The sequence below is a fragment of the Mobula birostris genome, chromosome 1 (assembly GCF_030028105.1).
Source record: "Mobula birostris isolate sMobBir1 chromosome 1, sMobBir1.hap1, whole genome shotgun sequence".
NCBI lineage: Eukaryota > Metazoa > Chordata > Chondrichthyes > Myliobatiformes > Myliobatidae > Mobula > Mobula birostris.
This window is the reverse complement of record NC_092370.1, coordinates 93326302-93345537: the sequence shown is the minus strand read 5'-3', so window position 1 is coordinate 93345537 and position 19236 is coordinate 93326302. Positions and strand designations below refer to the sequence as shown.

At 41.4% G+C, this 19236-nt stretch overlaps 1 protein-coding gene across 5 annotated transcripts in view; it reads left to right on the top strand.

Annotated features, from left to right (window-relative positions):
- The window catches only part of LOC140198338 (focal adhesion kinase 1), a 569537-nt gene that overhangs the window by 453588 nt on the left and 96713 nt on the right, over positions 1–19236 (top strand). For all 5 annotated transcript variants that reach the window (XM_072259446.1, XM_072259450.1, XM_072259457.1 and 2 more), the window contains 2 exons: positions 982–1071; positions 4215–4419. In XM_072259446.1, coding sequence (XP_072115547.1) covers positions 982–1071; positions 4215–4419 — 295 coding nt within the window. The remainder of the gene's footprint in view (positions 1–981; positions 1072–4214; positions 4420–19236) is intronic.

The window sequence follows — 19236 nt, the reverse complement described above, 5'->3', positions numbered from 1 at the left end:
TGAAGTGGATGGCTCATCACTATTTTCTCAAGAACAAATAAGAATGGACAATGCATTCCCTGAAAAAAAGAAAAAATAAAATTAAATTTTAAGCTTTCTTTTGTCAGTCATTCTAATTTCACCAGTATGAAGATGTTCTGAACACCTCAATCACATGTTTCAGTAATAATGACATTGATTTGAAAACATAGTGCTGGAATTTTCCCAGTCTTTGGAGTAAATCATTGTGCAATGGCCTGGATCTGCTGCATGTTTTCAATTAAAATTATGTAAAAGATTGCTGAATTTAAAATGTGAGTTATGAATTAAGCAAAAAAACGTCTTGCTGCAAGGTAAGTGTCTTTCAACTGTCATTATTTTGTTTGTAAGATCCAGAATTTTGGGCATGTCGATGCCCATTGCCACATCGTTAATGAACTTCAACTGTAATGATCAATTGGTATTTGAAGCCTTACACAGTTATGTTTGTAACTCTGAAAGCACAGTTACTTCAATTTTTTTTTTCATGAATTCACATTCAGTCAACTGATCTGCCCTTTCTCTGTAAGAGCTGTGGCCAAGTGATCAATTAAATAATTGATTGGCCTGTTTCTTAGGCTTTAGCAATACCTTGAACAGAGTTTAATCAAGTAAGGTTGAGCCCTTCTTGGCCATATACCAATAATTGTTCTCTCTTGCATTGATTCAAGGAGAATTTCACAATCGTTCAATAAAAATGAGTTTAAGCAGAAATGGGAGCATAACTCGTAGAGTGAGTGTGCTTCAATACATAGTAAAACAGCATGGTATCTGATATGTTAAAAGCATATTTTCCTGAAGCATACCTTGTGAAAACTAAGTTATTTTTGTGCACACAGTTGTCTAACGATCATGTAGGTTTTTTTTGTGACAGCCTACTTGTGATTCAGGTGAAAAGTGGTTAGGTTGCATTGAGAAGATGTAGACAGTACGATTTGTAAACTTTTACTCCTCTTATGGCAGCTTCAAAAGGGAAGCTACCCATCAAATGGATGGCTCCTGAATCGATCAACTTCCGTCGGTTTACCTCAGCAAGCGATGTTTGGATGTTTGGTAAGTTTACTTTCATGACATTCATATGTCTTTTGCTTCCTTATGAATAAATTAGAGTGATATACTGATATTTCGCATTGCTCTCTTTGGGTATATGTTCAAAAAAGCAAAGTTTGCAAGTTGGAAGCACAATGTACCTTTGGATTGTCTTTAACTTCTTCATCCTCACATGGAATAGGAATGGTAAACATCTCAGAGGTTCTGATCGCTAGGGCTTGCTCAGCCATCTCTGAGGCCTTCTGTTCCCCTGAAATATATTTTTTAAATTTCTCTGACTTGCATAACACATTAAGAAATGGAAGCAGGACACCACTTAGTCATATATGCCTGCACAATACAGTGTGATAACAGCTGATCTTTGCACAAAATTCCCTAAAGAAATGTTGCTTTTAAATAACCATGAGTTATGTCAGGCTAACTGATTTCATTGTTATAACCCCCAGTAAGATGGAAGTTGCAGATATTACCCAATCATGATGGCCAGTCCTCACGGGTTTCCTATGGAATGCATGCGTTGTTGTTGATTGAAGTTCTAGTCCTCTGACTTTGAGCATTTTTGTCCACTTATAAATTCAAGCAGTCTGGTACAATCAAGTAGACAGGCCGAAACGTTCTCAGTTTCTTTCTTTTGCTCTCTCCAGTGAGCCCAGGTTTAAATCTTGTTAACTGTATTACATTCAAGTACACTTAATGTATGCTTGTTTATTCCTTTAAGAAATATTGGAGTCCACCTAGCAGCCACCTGTCAAATCCCCTTCTCTCAATTCGTCCATTTCTGCCACATCTGCTGTCAGGATGAGGTTTTTCATTCTAGGAGATGTCCTCCTTTTTCAAAGAGAGGGGCTTCCCTTCCTTTACCATCAATGCTTCCCTCAACCACATCCCTTCTATTTCACACACGTCTGTTCTTACCTCACCCCACCAGCCTCCGCATCCAGCACAATAATTCTCCGAAACTTCTGCCACCTCAAACTGAATCCTACCACCAAACAAATCTTTTCCTCCCCCCAACTTTCTGCTTTCCACAGGAATCTCTCCCTATGCAACTCTCTTGTCCATTTGTCCCCCTCCACTGGCACTTATCCTTGTAAGTAGAACAAGTGCTTCATCTGCCCCTACACCTCCTCCCTCACTACCATTCAGGGCCCCAAAGAGGCGAAGCTACACTTCACCTGTGAGTCTGTTGAGGCCATATACTGTGTTCAGTGCTCCCAGTGTGGCTTCTTGGATATCAGTGAGATCCAACTTAGATCGGGAGACTGCTTCGCCGAACATCTACGCTCTGTCCACTAGAACAAGCAGGATCTCCCAGTGGCCACCCATTTTAATTCCACTTCCCATTCCAATTCCAATGTGTCCATCCATGGCCTCCTTCGCTGTCAGGATAAGGCCACACTTATGTTGGAGGAACAGCACCTTATATTCCACTTGGGTAGCCTCCAACCTGATAGCATGAACGTCGATTTCTCAAGCTTCCAGTAATGCCCCCCCACTCCCAACCCCTCCACCATTTCCTCATGTTAACTCCTTGCTCTGCCATTGCCTCCCCACCGTGCTCCTCCCACCCTCCCCCCCTTCTTTCTTCCATGGCCTTCTGTCTCTTTCACCAATCAGCTTCCTAGCTTTTTGCTTCATCCCTCCCCCTCCAAGTTTCACCTATCGCCTCTCTCCCCTTTCAATTCTACTCCTCAGCATCTTTTCTCTGGTCTTGCCAAAGGTTTTTGTTCTGAAATTTCAATGGTACTTTTTTTTCCATAGATGCTGCCTGGCCTGCTGAGTTCTTCCAGCATTTTGTGTGTGTTGCTCAATATAGTTTAATGAACATTTGAGGTTTGCCTCGAAACAGGAATATTTAGATAGATGTTTGCTTGTAATTTCAATCACCAATCAGATGAAAGCAAGTTCAAAAGAATGGAATCAATATTTCCATTAAAAATGTGTGTAAGTCTGATCATAACAGACATTTTGGCTGTAAATGTCATCTGTAATTTGTTTCAGTACCATCGTTAATTTCAGCTCCACTGACCCTTCAGTTTGCTTTTCACTTCATTGTTACAGTGGCCATTCCTTGATTAGGTCATATACTGCACTTCCTCCATAACTAGGGTTTTAACAATCAGTGTTAATGCCAGATTAAACAATACTAGCATCCTAAATCATACACATCCACTGCTATAATTTTACACCTTTTACCACTGTGCTACCTTCCGATGCTAACTCCATATCTCTTGATTCCCTTATGTCTTGAAATATTTAAATTAATGAACTTCCATAGCCCTCTTGGGTATTGAATTACAAAGGTCCATCAACTTTTCTGTATGAAGAAATTTCCTCTCTGTCCTGAAATGGGGGACTGCTTTGTTGAGCCTGACGTAAAGTATGGGATTGTTTTGTTGAACACCTCTGCTCCATTTGCCAAAAGCGGAATTTCCTGGTGGCCAACCATTTGAATTCCTATCCCCATTTCAACATTTTGATCCATGGCTTCCTCATTTGCCACAATGATGCCACTCTCAAAGTGGAGAAGCAACACCTCATATTTTGTCTAGGTATCCTCCTACCTCTTCTCCTCGCCTGCCTATCACCTCCCCTTGATGCCCCTCCTTCCTCCCCATGATCCACTCTCCTGTCCTCTCCTCTCCTATCAGGCTCCATCTTTTTCAGCCCTTTACCTTTCCCATGCACATGGCTTCACCTATCACCTTCTAGCTATCCTCCTTCCTCTCCCAGCCACTTTTTTATTCTGGCATCTTCCCTTTTCCTTTCCTGTCCTGGCGAAGGGTCTTGGCATAACATTGACTGATTATTCATTTCCATGGATGCTGCCTGACCTGAGGTCCTCCAGCATTTTGTGTGTATTGCTCTGGATTTCCAGCATTTGCAGAATCTCTTATGTTTATGATTTGTGATTTAAGTTGCCCATTGATGCATTCAGCAAATGAAGACACACTGATTTTCAGGTCATATCAGATTTAATTTAGGTAATTCAGCAGTCCTTGCTAGTGAAATCAGTACATCTTTTTAGATTTAGTTAAGGTGATTTGTGCAATCCTCCAAGTATTGTTTTAGAAATTGAAGCTACATGGTTTAATATTTTTTAAATTATGGTATTCTATTTTTAATGTTTTAATTTTGTACTCCAGGTGTTTGTATGTGGGAAATTCTAATGTATGGAGTGAAGCCGTTTCAAGGAGTAAAAAATAATGATGTAATTGGTAGAATTGAAAATGGTGAGCGCTTGCCAATGCCTCCAAACTGTCCGCCAACACTCTACAGCCTTATGACAAAATGTTGGGCATATGATCCTAGCAGAAGACCACGGTTCAATGAACTGAAACAGCAACTCAGGTAGGAGGAATTATTGTTGTTATACTTTAAAATGTGTATTCCAGTTCTGATTTGACTTTCTTTTTTTACCCGTAAGTAAACCTGGGGAGGCATGGTAGCGTAGCAGTTAGTGTAATGCTATAACAGCACCAGTGACCTGGGTTCAATCCCCACACTCATGTACGGAGTTTGCACCTTCACAACATGACCACATGAGTTTTCTCTCAGTGCTCCAGTTTCCTCCCACGTTCCAAAGACGTTCAGGTTAGTAGGTGTTATGTTTTGTAACTTCAAAACATTAAACTAATTAAAAAGAAAACATGCAGAGTCTGAAAATGCGAGTCTCAGTTTGTCCTTTACGTTAAGTGTGTAGCGTGATAATGTATGTAATTCCTGGTTGTAGACGGGTCATATTCTGCATGGAGGTTGGTCACCGGTAGTGTGCCTCGGGGATCTGTTCTGGGACCCCTACTCTTCATGATTTTTATAAATAACCTGGATGAAGGTGTGGAAGGATGGGTTAGTAAGTTTGCTGATGACACAAAGGTTGCAGGTGTTGTGGATAGTGTGGAGGGCTGTCAGAGGTTACAGTGGGACATTGATAGGATGCAAACATGGGCTAAGAAGTGGCAAATGGAGTTCAACCCAGATAAGTGTGAGGTGGTTCATTTTGGTAAGTTAATGATGGAGAATTTCACCTGGTCCCTCAACACCAACTCCATAGCCAAGAATGCCCAGCAGCGTCTGTACTTTCTGCGAAGGCTGAGAAAAGTCCATTCCCCCCATCCTCACCACATTCTGCAGAGGATGAACCGAGAGCATTGTGAGCAGCTGCATCACTGCCTGGTTCAGGAATTGCACCGTCTCGGATCACAAGACCCTGCAGCGGATAGTGAGGTCTGCTGAGAAGATCATCAGGGTCTGTCTTCCCACTATTACAGATATTTACACCACACGCTGCACCCGCAAAGCAAACAATATTATGAAGGACCCCACACACCCCTCACACAAACTCTTCTCCCTCCTGCCATCTGGCAAAAGGTACTGAAGTGTTCGGGCTCTCACGACCAGACTGTGCAACAGTTTCTTCCCTCAAGCCATCAGACTCCTCAATACTCAGAGTCTAGACTGACATCTACATCATTTATTATTATATTGTAATTTGTCATCTACTGTGCCTATTGTCTTGTTTATTAATTATTGTACTGCCCTGCACTGTTTTGTGCACTTTATGTAGTCCTGTGCAGGTCTGTAGTCTCGTGCAGTTTTTATGTTGTTTTACGTAGTCTAGTGTAGCCTTTGTGCTGTCTCACATAGTCTCGTGTAGTTTTGTGTTGTTTCATGTAGTACCAGGGTCCTGGAGGAACGTTGTTTCATTTTTACTGTGTACTGTACCAGCAGCTTATGGTGGAAATGACAATAAACTTGACTTGACTTGACTCGACTCTTGGCAGTGTGGAGGATCAGAGGGATCTTGGGGTCTAAGTCCATAGGACACTCAAGGCTGCTGCGCAGGTTGACTCATAGTCATGGTCATAGTCATAGTCATACTTTATTGATCCCGGAGGAAATTGATTTTGGTTACAGTTGCACCATAAATAATAAATAGTAATAAAACCATAAATAGTTAAATAGTAATATGTAAATTATGCCAGGAAATAAGTCCAGGACCAGCCTATTGGCTCAGGGTGTCTGACCCTCCAAGGGAGGAGTTGTAAAGATTGATGGCCACAGGCAGGAATGACTTCCTATGACGCTCAGTGTTGCATCTCGATGGAATGAGTCTCTGGCTGAATGTACTCCTGTGCGCAACCAGTACATTATGTAGTGGATGGGAGACATTGTCCAAGATGGCATGCAACTTGAACAGCATAAGAAAGCATACGGTGCATTGGGATTGAGTTTAGGAGCCGAGAGGTAATGTTGCAGCTAAATAGGACCCTGGTCAGACCCCACTTGCAGTACTGTGCTCAGTTCTGGTCGCCCCAGGAAGGATGTGGAAACCATAGAAAGGGTGCAGAGGAGATTTACAAGGATGTTGCCTGGATTGGGGAGCATGCCTTATGAGAATAGGTTGAGTGAACTCGGCCTTTTTTCCTTGGAGCGACGGGGGGTGAGAGGTGACCTGATAGGGGTGTACAAAATGATGAGAGGCATTGATCGTGTGGATAGTCAAAGGCTTTTTCCCAGGGCTGAAATGGCCAGCACTAAGGTGCTTGGAAGTAGGTACAGAGGAGATATCAGGGGTAAGTTTTTTATGCAGAGAATGGTGAATGCGTGGAATGGGCTGCCAGTGACGGTAGTGGAGGTGGGTACGATAGGGTTTTGTAAGTGACTCCTGGGCAGATATATGGAGCTCAGAAAAATAGAGAGCTATGAGTAACCCCTATATGTGGGCATGTGGCCAAGTGGTTAAGGCATTGGACTAGCGACCTGAAGGTCGTGAGTTTGAGCCCCAGCCAAGGCAATGTGTTGTATCCTTGAGCAAGGCACTTAATCACACATTGCTCTGCAACGACACTTGTGCCAAGCTGTATGGGTTCTAATGCCCTTCCCTAGAACATTGATGTCGTGGAGAGGGGAGACTTGCAGCATGGGCAACTGCTGGTCTTCCATACAACCTTGCCCAGGCCTGAGCCCTGGAGAGTGAAGACTTTCCAGGTGCAGATCCGTGGTCTTGCAAGACTAATGGATGCCTTTGATGGGTAACCCTAGGTAATTTCTCAGGTAAGGACATGCTCGGCACAGCTTTGTTGGCTGGAAGGACCTGTTACCATGCTGCATCTCTAAACAATGATAATAAATGTCTAAGTGAGAGTTGCAGGTGTAATGAAAGATAGTTCCCATCTGCCTTTGCAAGTGAATACAGTACTTCTCGTAGCGGTAATTAAAGAGGAACAGGAATAGTTTCCTGGAGGTCTCTTGTATAATTTTCCCCCAGACTACATAAATAAATGATGGACTTGCTATTTATTATTATATTGGTGTCTGTGTGAAAATTCTCTTCAACTGAAGTACATAATTAACTGCAACATTCAAAAATAAGAATGGGAATGTAGGAAATTTCCGTTAGCTCAGACTACATCTGTGCAGAAGTTGACAGAATTAGAAAACATGTTTAATTACTTTGAAGAGTAATAAGTGAAGAAGGAATACATTGTGTGTGCTTTGCAAAAGGCTAGGATGCAGTTACAGCAAGTAATTGGGAAAGTGAATAATGTTAGCATTGTTGCTATGGGAAATGAATTTAAAAGCTGGGAGTTTTTGCTTTACTGATATGGAAGTTAAGGGTTGTGTCCCAGAGGATTGCTAAAATTTTTAGATGGGAGACTGGGCACTCCTTATACAGAAAGGCATAAACAAGAGAAAGTCTTCAGATGCTGGAAACTAAAAAAAAAAGCACACATGATGCTGGAGGAACTCAGCAGGTCAGACAGCATCCTTGGAAATTAATAAACAGTCGATGTTTCAGGCCCCTCTTCAAGACTGGAAAGGAAGGGGGAAGATGTCGGAATAAAAAGATGGCAGGAGGGGAAGGAGGGGAGCTCAAAGGTGATAGGTGAAGCTAGTTGGGTGGGAAAGATAACGGGCTGAAGAAGAAGGGATCTGATAGGAGGGAACCAGAGGAGAAAGGGAAAGAGGAGGGTACCCAGGCAGATAGAAGGTGATTGGCACAAGAAGAGGCTATGGACCAACATGTTGGAATGGGAATCGGAATTAAAACGTTTGGCCACTGGGAAGATCCGCTTTTGGCAGATGAAGCGGAGGTGTTCAGTGAAGTGGTCCCCTGATTCACAGTGGGCCTCACCAAAGTAGAGGAGGTCGCATCAGAAGCAGCAGACACAACAGATGACCCCAGCAGATTTGCAGTCCTGAAAGAACTGTTTGGAGCCCTGCATGAATGTGAAGGAGGAGGTGAATGGACAGGTGTAGTGCTTGCAACAATAAGTGCTGGGAGGGATATTACTGGGGAGGGACAAAATGGACTAGGGAACCACAGAGTTGAACAATCACTGTGGAAAGTGGGGTAGGGGAGGTAAAGCTATGTTTAGTGGTAGGATCCTTTTGGAGATGGCGGAAGTTGTGGTGGATGATGTGTTGGATGCAGAGGATCATGGGGTGGTAGATAAGGATGGGAGGAACTCTATCACTGTTCAGGCAACGGGAGGATGCGGTGAGCTTGGATGTTCAGGAAATGGAGGAGATTCAGGTGAGGGCAGCAACAATGATGGAGGAAGGAAAACCCCCGTTCTTTGAAGAAGAGGAACATGTCTGATGTTCTCAAATGGAAAGCTGCAGCCCGGGAACAAATGCAACAGAGACAAAGGAACTGAGAAAAGGGAATAGTTTTACAGGAGACAGAGTCACGATAAGAGTAAGAGTTGGGCACGGACTAGAAGGGCCGAGATGGCTTGTTTCCGTGCTGTAATTGTTATATGGTTATAACTGGAAATCAGTAGGTTTAGACAGGTATATGGAGGAATTTAAGGTGGGGGCTTATATGGGAGGCAGGGTTTGAGGGTTGGCTCAACATTGTGGGCCGAAGGGCCTGTACTGTGCTGTACTATTCTACCTATGTATATAGTGAGGAGTTGTCAAGTCAATTTCATGTTTATTGTTATCCGACTGTACAACTAAATGAAACAATGGTGCTCCATTACTATAAATAAGTTAATAAAATCTAATTCAAAATTAATCTAGTGCAGGTAAACAGTAAACAGTTCTCTGTTCGAGTGATAAGACCTCAGTAGTTTCTGGGTATTCATTAGTCTCACAGCCTGAGAGAGGAAGCTCTTACCCAGTCTGACAGTCCTAGTCCTGATGCTTCTGTACCTCCTTCCTGATGGTAGTGGGTCAAAGAGATTGTGGGATAAGTAGTAGGCATCCTCAACAATGCTTTGGCCCCATCGGATATAAATATTACAAATGGGGGGAGGGAGATCCCAGTAATCCTCATGCAGTTTTTATAATCCTCTATAGGGCCTTGTAGTCTAATTCCTTACAGGTTCCGTACCACACAATCATGCACCCAGACAGGACAACTTTCTACAGGAACACCATCGTCAGGACACTCGATGGATTGGTAGAGAGGTCCCCATGATAAAGGATCCACCAGGTGACATAAAGTCTGGCCATAGGAATGGAGCAGGGAACAGACTAGATCAAGCACTATCTGTATAAGATTGAGGGATGGCAACTGACTTGTTCTTTTCCTCATGTAGCATGACTTTTAAAAAAGGAGGGAGAGAGAAACCGGGGAATTATAGACCGGTTAGCCTAACGTCGGTGGTGGGGAAACTGCTGGAGTCAGTTATCAAAGATGTGATAACAGCACATTTGGAAAGCGGTGAAATCATCGGACAAAGTCAGCATGGATTTGTGAAAGGAAAATCACGTCTGACGAATCTCATAGAATTTTTTGAGGATGTAACTAGTAGAGTGGATAGGGGAGAACCAGTGGATGTGGTATATTTGGATTTTCAAAAGGCTTTTGACAAGGTCCCACACAGGAGGTTAGTGTGTAAACTTAAAGCACACGGTACTGGGGGTAAGGTATTGATGTGGATAGAGAATTGGTTAGCAGACAGGAAGCAAAGAGTGGGAATAAACGGGACCCTTTCAGAATGGCAGGCAGTGACTAGTGGGGTACCGCAAGGCTCAGTGCTGGGACCCCAGTTGTTTACAATATATATTAATGACTTGGATGAGGGAATTAAATGCAGCATCTCCAAGTTTGCGGATGACGCGAAGCTGGGCGGCAGTGTTAGCTGTGAGTAGGATGCTAAGAGGATGCAGGGTGACTTGGATAGGTTGGGTGAGTGGGCAAATTCATGGCAGATGCAACTTAATGTGGATAAATGTGAAGTTATCCACTTTGGTGGCAAAAACAGGAAAACAGATTATTATCTGAACGGTGGCTGATTAGGAAAAGGGGAGGTGCAACGAGACCTGGGTGTCATTATACACCAGTCATTGAAAGTGGGCATGCAGGTACAGCAGGCGGTGAAAAAGGCGAATGGTATGCTGGCATTTATAGCGAGAGGATTCGAGTACAGGAGCCGGGAGGTACTACTGCAGTTGTACAAGGCCTTGGTAGACCACACCTGGAGTATCGTGTGCAGTTTTGGTCCCCTAATCTGAGGAAAGTCATCCTTGCCATAGAGGGAATACAAAGAAGGTTCACCAGATTGATTCCTGGGATGGCAGGACTTTCATATGAAGAAAGACTGGATGAACTAGGCTTGTACTTGTTGGAATTTAGAAGATTGAGGGGGGATCTGATTGAAACGTATAAAATCCTAAAGGGATTGGACAGGCTAGATGCAGGAAGATTGTTCCCGATGTTGGGGAAGTCCAGAACGAGGGGCCACAGTTTGAGGATAGAAGGGAAGCCTTTTAGGACCGAGATTAGGAAAAACTTCTTCACACAGAGAGTGGTGAATCTGTGGAATTCTCTGCCACAGGAAACAGTTGAGGCCAGTTCATTGGCTATATTTAAGAGGGAGTTAGATACGGCCCTTGTGGCTACGGGGATTGGGGGTATGGAGGGAAGGCTGGTGCAGGGTTCTGAGTTGGATGATCAGCCATGATCATAATAAATGGCGGTGCAGGCTCGAAGGGCCGAATGGCCTACTCCTGCACCTATATTCTATGTTTTTATGTTTCTATGACAAAGGAGGATATTCTTAGTTCACTATTAATGTTTATCTCCTGGAAAGCTGTTGTTTTAGTTCTCCGATTAAACCAGGGAGTTTTTTTTTTCTCATTGATAAAATTACTAATTATGATTGAGTACATGAGTAGACCGGTTTATGATTTTACTTTGCTCAGTCATTTAAATTTATCCTCTTTGATATTTCAAGTAAGAGAGTGTTTCAAAGGTTAGTTTTGTTTTGTCACAGTCACACTGGAATTCACTGTTAATTTGATAAGAGTCATTCTGGAAGTGGACAACAGGAATTCTGCAGATGCTGGAAATTCAAGCAACACACATCAAAGTTGCTGGTGAACACAGCAGGCCAGGCAGCATCTCTAGGAAGAGGTACAGTCGATGTTTCAGGCCGAGACCCTTCGTCAGGACTAACTGAAGGAAGAGTTAGTAAGAGGGAAGAATTTACAGATGGGGAGCAGTGAGAGATGGTTTCACTGAAATCCCGTCAAAGAGAGGATCTAAACTTCTTCGGTGTAGACATCACCGGAAGAGGCTTCACAGTAGTGAATTTAAAAACGCAAGCAACAGGAATTCTGCAGATGCTGGAAATTCAAGCAACACACATCAAAGTTGCTGGTGAACGCAGCAGGCCAGGCAGCATCTCTAGGAAGAGGTACAGTCGATGTTTCAGGCCGAGACCCTTCGTCAGGACTAACTGAAGGAAGAGTTAGTAAGAGCTCTTCCCCTCTGCAATTAGAATTCTGAACAGTCTATGAACACAACCTCACTACTTTGGTTTTTGTCAATATTTATTTGTTGTCTTTACATTTCTTACTTAAACCTGTAGAATTTTTTTTATGTATTGTACTGTACTGCTGCTGCAAAACAAAAAAAAATTAATGACATGTGTCAATGATAAATAAACCAGATTCTCATTCTGATAATTGGTTGAATATCTTGGCCTTCATGACAGAGATTGCCATGAGTTCCATTTTCTTGTTGGAGTTGAGGGTGGAGATTTATATATGGTAGATTGGTTGAAGAAAATAGCTTACAGAAGAAGAAAGAAGCCAGGGATTATTCCAGCATAATCTTAGAACAATGAATGTTTTTGGCTTGTCAGAGGGAGGTTTGAAAACAAAAATGTCGAAGTGACTGTAAAGCACTTAGCTGATGATGTGGAAATCAGTAATGAGGAATGAGGCATCTGCTCAGACCTCTGCTGTCAGAGTTTTAATTCAATTTTAAAGGAAATGTTGATACAGGTGTCCACTGCTTTTCAAACGTTCATTTTATGAAACCTCGCTGTTACGAAAGACCTACATTAGTTAGCTGTATTCGCTAACAGAAGGTGTTTTCACTGTTATGAAAAAAGGCAGCGCGTGCCCCGAGCAGCCAAGCTCCTCCCCTGGAACTGCATTCTCGCCGGCATTGCTTAAACACGTGCCTTTGAGCAGCCGTTAGCAAGATGAGCTCTAAGGTATCAGAAAAGCCTGAAAGAGCTCGTAAGGGTGTTACACTTAGTGTAAAACTAGACATAATTAAGCGTTTCAAGATAGAAGAAGATGACCTGCCTGCCCTGATGGAAACAGATGACGATGAGATGACACCCCAGTGGTCCCAACCTCCGGGCCACGGACCAATACATTGCCACGGAGAATGCAGCTGTAGCCGGGACTCACCCAGCACATCTTTAAGATAAAAGCTGAAATAAACAAGCTAATTAATTAGGTGCCGCCCAGCACGTAAATGTCGGCCCAGATCAGTGGCGAAAAGGGGGGGGGGGGGGGGGAGGATAACCCAGAGGATGGGCAAGCAGTATAGTCAGAGGGACAGAGGGAGAAAGAATGTGTGTATATAAATAAATAACGGATGGGGTACGAGGGGGAGGTGGGGCATTAGCGGAAGTTAGAGAAGTCAGTGTTCATGCCATCAGGTTGGAGGCTACCCAGACGGAATATAAGGTGTTGTTCCTCCAACCTGAGTGTGGCTTCAACTTTACAGTAGAGGAGACCGTGGATAGACATATCAGAATGGGAATGGGTTGTGGAATTAAAATGTGTGGCCCACTGGGAGATCCTGCTTTCTGTGGCGGACAGAGCGTAGCTGTTCAGCAAAACGATCTCCCAGTCTGCGTCGGGTCTCGCCAATATATAGAAGGCCACATCGGGAACACTGGACACAGTATATCACTCCAGCCAACTCACAAGTGAAGTGTTGCCTCACCTGGAAGGACTGTCTGGGGCCCTGAATGGTGGTAAGGGAGGAAGTGAGCAATAAAGAGATCCAGAGCAGGCAGAAGACCAGAGCGGGGTGTCCATGAAGAGGAGGAGGGTTGAAGATGGGAGAAGGGGTCATCGGTGGGGGTGGAAGAGTCCTGTAGCAATAAAGAGATCCAGAGCAGGCAGAATAGCAATAAAGAGATCCAGAGCAGGCAGAATAGCAATCTCCTATCATTTTGGATCTCCCCCTCCCCCTCCCACTTTCAAATCTCTTACTAGCTCTTCCTTCAGTTAGTCCTGACGAAGGGTCTCGGCCCGAATCGTCAACTGTACCTCTTCCTAGAGATGCTGCGTTCACCAGCAACTTTGACGTGTGTTGCATCTATCTAAATATCCCTGTTTTGAGGCAAACCACAAATGTTCACTGAACTTTGTTGAGGAACACACACAAAATGCTGGAGGAACTCAGCAGGCCACGCAACATCTATGGGAAGAATCAACGATTCGAGCCAAAACCCTTGATTACGTCTGGAAAGGATGGGGAATAAACTCAGTATTCGAAGCTGCAAGGAGGGGAAGGAGAACAATCTAGAAGGTGATAGGTGATGTCAGGTGAGTGGGAGAGAGGGGATTGAATTGAGAAGCTGGGAGGTGATAGGTGGAAAAGGTAAAAGGCTAACAAAGGTGGAATCTGATAGGAGAGGAAAGTGGACCATAGGAGAAAGGGAGAGAGGAGGAGCACCAGGGGTAGGTGATAGGCAGATGAGGAGAAGATAAGAGGGAAACCAGAGTGGGGAACGGAGGACGGGGGATGGGGAAAATATTACGAGGAAGTTAGAGAGATCAATGGTCATGCCGTCAGGCTGGAGTCTACCCAGGTGGAATATGAGGTATTGCTCCTTCAACCTGAGTGGCTTCATATGGCAATAGAGGAGACCATGGACCAACGTGTTGAAATTGCAATGGGGATTGGATATAAATGGTTGGCTACTGGAAAATCCTGCTTATTGACCATCTGCAGAATCTCTTGTGTTTAATGCATAGTGGTTGTGTCTACATTTTGTTTATAACCATTTCTTCAGGTGAATCCTGATGTGCAATAAATTATTCATTTTGATGTTATTGTCTCTCTGCCAGGCACTCCACCATGCATATATATTAAAGAAAGAATGTTAATGAAAGGAATTTAGTTTGTATTTCAGACGGCACAAGTGGTGGCTTATTATTTGGCCAACTAGCATTTTCTGTGTGTCATTGCTTCTGAAATGTTACTCATAGAACAATCATGTTTGTGGATTTGAGTATGATATATTCACTTCTTCATAGCAGCAGTTAACAGTCATCCTGATCACCAGGGAGTTAGCTACTATGAATTAACAAACCATGAAGTAGCAGGACAGCATATTGTTATGTAATGCACTATGGTTTGTGGTCAAAATTTGAACATGTATATGATTTCCAAATTCCTTATCGTGACATACAGTATTGAAGCCAATGTATCACTCTATGTAATTCTATTGAAAACATAATAGGAAACATTAGCATGTGGAAGGCAAAAAAAATGCAGAAATAGGAAATTCATTAGTTTAAATTAATTTCTTAATTAAATTAATCATTAATCAAAGTACTGTACTTCTAGGAGCAAAATCCAAACTGGCTTTGTTTAAATAATTGTTAAATTCCACTGCGCATGCATTGGCATAGTACAGTCAGTTATCTGACAAGTAAATGAGTTTCATAGACATTTAACTTCACGTCAGGGCATGCAAAGAACTGCTCCCAGTTTGCGTCATGTATATCCATCTGCAAACGATTTAGCAGTAGCTTCATATCAATAAAATATGATTTACCTGTTGCCCATAGCATATATTTTTGTTAAGAAAGCTAGTCATATCACAAGGTATTAAGCATGAAATGATAAGGTAGTAGCTTATTTCCATGATCTTGTACGTACTGAATTTGCATCTCATTCACTTTACCGTTCGTTTTTTTTCTCTTAAGTTGTAAATGCTGTAACAATTCCTGGGTATTAGTCTTGGAAAGTGGAAAGTCAGTAAATAGCAAAAATAGTCAGTGGGTTCTCAGTCTTCCTTAAAAGGCCATCAAGAATAAAGTCTTAACATATTACCTCTGTGAAGGATGACAAAGAATATGTTTCAGTTCAGTCACTATTTAAGCCAGGTTATTCTGCAACTTATTGGAACTTAGAAAAGAATGTGTTCCAATTAGATAGGCTGGTTTCAAAAAAGGGTGCTAATTTTAAAAATTTTGGTTAATTTGTTATCCCCTTCACTTAGATTTGATTCTTAGTGGATTACTGAAAGAGAAGCTTGAAACTGTTTCATTGATGTCTCTGGTATTAAAATACCAGCAAGTATGTTAAACCATTCAAATTCCACAGTTAATTTTCTTTCACAATTGATTTTGACTTTGTTCTATCAAAAGTATTGAATGCCCTAAAAATGTTTAAAAAAGCAAAAATTTTGGAACAGCAAGGGGAAAGCTTTCACTTGCTTACAAAAACACTATTACTAATGGTATGAAATGGACATTTGATGAGAGGTCTGGTCATCTAGCAAACACTCCAGTTTTTATTGAAAGTTAGTTTTCACTTTCTCACAGTTTGAGTTGTAATGATTCTTCAGTTTCAAAATTGTGTGAGAGTAAATGCTGGTCTCCAATTTCCTTTTCACCCTCATGCTCCACCCTTCTGAAGAAATGCCTCCTGTACTATCTCTTACCTTACTGAAATCATTAAATACCTCTTCTGATGCATCTTCACTACATACTTGCTGATATTGTTATATCAAGTAAACATATGAGAGGACATTGTTTCTTCTGTCGATCCAATGCATCCTAGCTGTGACGCAAAATGTTGCACACCAAGCTTCTGTTTGTTACTATTTTATCTGTGAGTACTTTTTGAAAACTTGCATTCTCTCCAAAGTTAAATTTTGCTTTACAAATGACTTGTACTAATTCAAAATTGTGATTTCTCTGTAATCTAGATAAAGAGCTAATTAAATTAAAAAGTTTGGAAAGATTTTTACAAGGAGCAGAAAAGCTGGCAGAGGCCAGTGGGCATCTTGGCTCGTTTCTGTGCTGTAGGCTCCTTATAATTAGTAGAATTTTGCAACTGCTTTCACATTGACAGAGGAAAAAATATTAAGCACAAACGCTTTGAAAACCCAGTTACTTAGGAATTCCTTGTATTTTACAGTGTAAAAGTGCATTAATATTCCTTACAGTAGCTCATCTTCCTTGAAACTGAAAACTTGCATACCTTTAAATCATTTTTTTGCTTAAATGACTCATTCTGCCAGGACTCATGCTACCACATCCTGTTTCATCATAATGGATTTGGTAGTTAATAAGACATGTTACTATCTTTCTACTGCTTCCCAGGTTTTCTTTGCCCTCAGCATTAATTGTGCAGCGGTACAAAAGGCTTTCTCACAAATATGTTTCAAGTGAGAGAATTAATTCCCTAATTATATGTATTCCAAAGCAGTTTAATTCAGACCATTGTTTACCCACATTAGTTTGCAGCTTTAGAGAAAAATTGTGACTCATTTTCAGAAATGCTAACGATAAAGTGGAAACGTAAATTTAAACAGCTTTTTGATAAGTCTGAAGTACAGCTCACCAACTACCAGTAAGTATATTTTATTGCCTTTTGTTCTAACATTCTAAAGTCTTTAATGTGATTTACTGTGCTTGTGGCATTATGTTTCAGAATTAATGACAGTGTTCTTTTATTTTGGGACACCGAGTAAACAAATGCATGTTTCAAATGGGTGTGTTCAGCGCCATTTCTAAGTTGCGAGAAATATTTTACTGTTCAGCTTCATAAAGATTATATATTTCTTATTGGAGCAGTGCTAATGATTCATGTTTAGGCATGTAATTACGGTGATCCAGCAACCACATCAGCCATTTCAGTGACCACATTATCATGTTTATTGTGCTCTCTCAATCTATGTTGTTCAGGAGAAGGATATTTCAGAGAGGAAAAAGTCACAAAGTAATGATACATTGTACTGAAATTAGAAACTGTGTTGAACTTTATAATTTCATACTATATGAATTTGATGTTGTGTAATGACAGGTTTACATGGAGGAAATAAAGGAGAGCTATTGCTCAGTATAAGGGTCACCTGTGTAAATATTTGGGTATACTGTACAGGAGAGTTGTGAGGACAAACTTATTTACTTAGAATAGGACCTGAAATACTCACCTTTCAAATGCAGTGAGACCTCACAATAGTGTATGGTTAGCACAACGTCATTACAGCTCCAAGCATCTGAGTTTGGTGTTCATTTCCAGTGCTGTCTGGAAGAAGTTTGTACATCTTTCCTGTGAATGTGTGGGTTTCCTACTGGTCAGTAGGTTAATTGGTCGTTGTAAATTATCCTGTGATTAGGCTAGGGTTAAGTACGTGGGTTGCTGGGTGGTATAGTTCTTTGGGTCAGAAAGGCCTGTTTCACACTGTATCTCCAAATAAAAATAAAAACAAAAAGAATCAGTTAGTACCTGAGAAGGAAATATCCACGGGGAGAAGAGCAGGACAATGGAATTGATGGGGGTGCTTTAATTGATGGACTAAATGGGTTAAAAAAGACTATTGCCAGTTGCATGTACAGCAATTGCATGAAAGTGAAGGGAAGAGATTTGCTCAAAATGAGTGTCAGGCAATATTTTCACCAAGGTTGGGTTCTCAAACTGAGAACATCTGGATATAGTTTTTTGATGAACAAATATAATTTATTTGCTATTATTGTTCACTTCTGTGCTAGCATCATTCACAATTCCAGCTGTGGAAAACTTACTGGCACCCATTTGGGCCTTTTGTAATGCTTCTGAATTACAAATTATAGTTACTTTCTTGATGGATTTGGTATCTTTGTTTTGAACCATGATACACAATTGAAATATTATTATTTTACTGGAAATCATCGAATATTTTTGTGAAATTATTTTCAAAATGAAAAAGGAAACTAATGTAAATAAAAACAAATTTTACTAATGCTTTCCTCACTTTAGAATAATTGGACTAAAAGAAAATGGCAATGATGACCATGTGAATCTAACATAAAAGTAGATGAAAATTTGAAATAAGATGTAAATGGTCACCTGTTGTTGATCTAAAATAGTTTTTCTGCAATTGCTGCCTGGCCTATTAACTTTTTCCAAGGTTTTTTATTTTAATTTGGTTAACTTGTTTGCCTACAAAGATTTGAACCTGCTCTACTATTGAACAACATTATGACTGATCTTGTGCCTTAGTATACCTTGCACATGATTTGGTATTGGGAAATGAACCTGGTCAGGTGTCAGATCTCTCAGTGGGAGAGCATTTTGGGGATAGTGATCATAATTCTATCTCCTTTACAATAGCATTGGAGAGAGATAGGAACAGACAAGTTAGAGAAGCATTTAATTGGAATAAGGGGAATTATGAGCCTATCAGGCAGGAATTTAGAAGCTTAAATTGGGAACAGATGTTCTCAGGGAAAGGTGCAGAAGGAATGTGGCAAATGTTCAGGGGATATTTGTGTGGAGTTCTACATAGGTACGTTCCAATGAGACAGGGAAGTTATGGTTGGGTACAGGAACCGTGGTGTACAAAGACTGTAGTAAATCTAGTCAAGAAGAAAAGAAAAGCTTACGAAAGGTTCAGAGAGCTAGGTAATGTTAGAGATCTAGAAGATTATAAGGCTAACAGGATTAGGAAGGAAATTAAGAGAGCCAGAAGGGGCCATGAGAAGACCTTGGCGGGCAGGATTAAGGAAAACCCCAGGGCATTCCACAAGAACATGAAGAGCAAGAGGGTAAGACATGAAAGAATAAGACCTATCATGTGTGAAAATGGGAAGTGTGTATGGAACCGGAGGAAATAGCAGAGGTACCTAATGAATACTTTACTTCAGTACTCACTATGGAAAAAGATGTTGGTGACTGTA